The 3,461-nt window shown below is 42.9% G+C and overlaps 1 protein-coding gene across 1 annotated transcript in view; it reads left to right on the forward strand.

The window, feature by feature from the left end:
• The first annotated feature begins 313 nt into the window (after positions 1–313).
• The window catches only part of LOC105456927, a 7,066-nt gene continuing 3,918 nt past the window's right edge, over positions 314–3,461 (forward strand). The window contains exon 1 of the mRNA XM_011701317.1: positions 314–3,457. Within this exon, the coding sequence (XP_011699619.1) occupies positions 314–3,457 (3,144 nt within the window). The remainder of the gene's footprint in view (positions 3,458–3,461) is intronic.

Consider the following 3,461-nt stretch of genomic DNA (forward strand, 5'->3'; position numbering starts at 1 on the left):
TATATTTATATTCTTATTTTTGAACGACGCGCTCTATTATACATGCAGAACGGCGGTGCGCGCGCGCCACCGGCGCTAGAGGCGCTTTCCCTTCGTTTCCGTTTTCTGCGGCAGTTCAGTTTTTTTCGGTAAGAGACGGTCGTCGAGCAAGAGACAAGATTGTACCTAAACCTTTCATTATTAAATGTTATAAAACTCGAACCTCGAGGTACTAATTGTATTAATTGCCATCCTAAACATGGTCCTTCGAGCCGGATAACGGTGCACAAGGTTAGAATAATTCGTGACAAGTTAGCAAGATACAAGAGCAAGGATGTCGGACGAGATCGTCACTAATTTGCGCAAGACACGAGGCTATGTAAAGGCGAAATTGACGAGATTGAGGACGCAAGCAACGCAAGCAGATAGCGAGGTCGGCGATAAATTCGATCAAGAGCAAGCAGAGGCAAGGTTAGAAAAGTTGGAAGAAGTACATCGAGAGTTCGAGATCATTCAGAGGCAATTACTAGAGCAGCTAGGAGAGTTTACCGCAGACGACTCTGCGGAAGAGGAGATCTTCGATGAAAGGTATTTTGAGGTAAAAACCATATTAAAACGGTTCATAAGGCAGACGCCTACCATAGGCGCTGAATCGCAAAGTACAGACGCAATCGTGCAACTGCTGCAACAGCAAACCGCGCTGATACAGCATATAGAGCGCAGCGCTCGAGGTAACGCTTCGGCGGCCATGGTACCGCCAGAAGGAAACGAAGCGTTGGCGGCCATTCTTTCCCGCCAAACTGAGATTCTTGATCGCGTAGCTAACGCGACCGGATCAACTAACCTAGAGACTCGAGTCAAGTTGCCTACGATTAAGCTTCCACGATTCGATGGCAAGATCGAAGACTGGAAGTGCTTTTCGGATAGTTTTCGTTCTATCATTTATGATAAGGCACATTTATCGAACATCGAAAAATTTCAATATTTAACTTCATCCATTTCGGGCGACGCCGCGAAAATTATCGAGTCAATTGAGTTAACAGCACAAAATTATCCTACGGCATGGGAGTTATTGCAACAAAGGTACGACGATCCGAAGTCGCTCAAAAAGAAACATATTCAGTGTCTATTTTCAATGCCTACGGTGGTTAAAGAGTCTGCAAAGGCTCTTCGCGATTTGGTTGACTATGCTTCCAGGCACCTGCGGATGCTGAAAGTTTTAGGCTCACCTACAGATGCATGGGATGATATTATTATGTACATGTTGGAGGCTAAATTCGATGGAAAAACTCTTCGAGCCTGGGAAGAGGAAGTAGAGTCGAACGAGGGAGCAAAGTTAAGTGACATGCTAGAATTTTTGAAGAAGAAATGTCAAACTCTGGAACGTATTGAAGCTCGATCGAGTGATAAAAATGAAAAATTCCCCAAAGAAAACGAACAGCGTGGAAAGGGATCTGCCGTACAGGCAAAATCACAGTCGTTATTTAAGAGTACTGCCAGTCAAAAAACCACTTCATTGACGGCGTCTGTAAATTTGGGTAAGTGCTACTATTGCGATGGAACACATTTTATATACTTTTGTGAGAAATTTCTAGCCCTGTCTGTGTCTGAGAGGATCGCGGAGGTCAAACGATTAAAACTGTGCATGAATTGCCTTAAAAACGACCACTACGTAAGAACATGCAGGATGGGCACGTGCAGAAAATGTCCTGGAAAGCACAACACATTGTGTCATCTATCACGAGATGACAAGGCTACCACGAGCTCAGAAGATTCGGAATCTCAAGATAAGGTTGACAACGCTCAATCAATTAGCAGCATAGCGACTCATCACATATCAAGCAATGTTAAAAGACGTCAAGTTCTTATGGCTACAGCGGTAGTTGAGGTGACTCAACGTAACAATTTGCGTGTTCCGATTCGAGTACTCCTAGATAGCGCGAGCGAGGCAAACTTTATCACTCAAGTAGCGCATAATAAGCTGGGTTTAAGGCGAGAACGAATCTCAGAAATTGTCACTGGTTTAAACGAAATTGAGAATCCCGTTTATAATGCTTGCGAGGTTCTTGTCAAGTCAAGATGTTCCGATTTCCAGATTAACGCGCAATGCTTGATTGTGCCAAAGATTACCAAGCATCTGCCATCCATAAGGATAGATCGTAGCAAGTTGCAAATACCGGCCAATCTTAAATTGGCTGATTCAGAATTTCATAAGATCGGTCCTATAGATATGTTGGTTGGAGCGGAATATTTCTTCGATCTATTAGAGGTAGGGAAAATTGAGTTAGGTAAGGATCAATTAACCTTACAAAATACAAAATTCGGATGGATAGTAGCGGGCGCAATGCCATCTGTAGCGTTACAAGATACGATTATCAAGCAAAATGCCATGTGCGTGTTGACTTGTTCATTACAACCTTGCGAAGCATTGAGCGAAAATCTGGAAAGGTTCTGGAAACTTGAAAATTACAATAATGATAATGAGCGAGAACTAAGATCGGATGAAATAAAATGCGAGCAATACTTTAAACAAACTACTGCTAGAACGAGTGATGGTAGATTCGTGGTGAGATTGCCGTTTCGCGCGAAGGGTATGCCTATTGGCGATAACAGGGAGATAGCGCTTAAGAGATTCAATCAATTAGAACGTAAATGTAAAGGCAATGAAATATTTCGCGATCGTTATATCAAGTTCATGTACGAATATCTCGAACTGAAACATATGTCACTCGTAAACGATACTTCTACTAATCTTGAAAATATAGTATATCTGCCGCACCACGGAGTACTAAAGGAATCTAGTAGCAGTACAAAATTACGCGTCGTATTTGATGCTTCCGCTAAGAACCACAAGGGTGTATCGTTGAATGACTCACTTCTTATCGGACCTGTATTGCAAGACAACTTAATCGATATAGTTATGCGATTTAGATGCCATAAGGTGGCTCTGACATGCGATTTGCAGAAAATGTATCGTCAGGTGTTGGTGCACCCCGACGACCGCGAGTATCAGCGAATTTTGTGGCGATTTTCATTTGACGAACCTGTAAAGGAGTATCGTTTAAACACTGTTACATATAGGCAGGCATGCGCGTCTTATTTAGCGATTCGATGCTTAAGACAGTTGGCCACAGAGGGAGCCGAGCGTTATCCCCTTGCGGCGCACGCCTTGTTAACTGACACCTACGTCGACGATATTATTGCGGGAGCGAGCACAATCGAGGATGCACGTATTTTGCAGAGACAATTAACCGATCTATTGTTAGAAGGCGGATTTACGGCTCATAAATGGTGCTCGAATTCGGAAGAGGCATTAATAGAAATAGCGATAGAGTCACGAGAATCCAATTCAAATTTGAATATAAACGCGAATGATATTATAAGAACTTTAGGCCTCGAATGGAATCCGAGCACGGATGAGTTTCAATTTACTGCACAAATAGAAATGCGCGCATCTACGAAACGTGAAATTCTATCAGCAA

The sequence above is a fragment of the Wasmannia auropunctata genome, unplaced genomic scaffold (assembly GCF_000956235.1).
Source record: "Wasmannia auropunctata unplaced genomic scaffold, wasmannia.A_1.0 LD336106.1, whole genome shotgun sequence".
Lineage (NCBI taxonomy): Eukaryota > Metazoa > Arthropoda > Insecta > Hymenoptera > Formicidae > Wasmannia > Wasmannia auropunctata.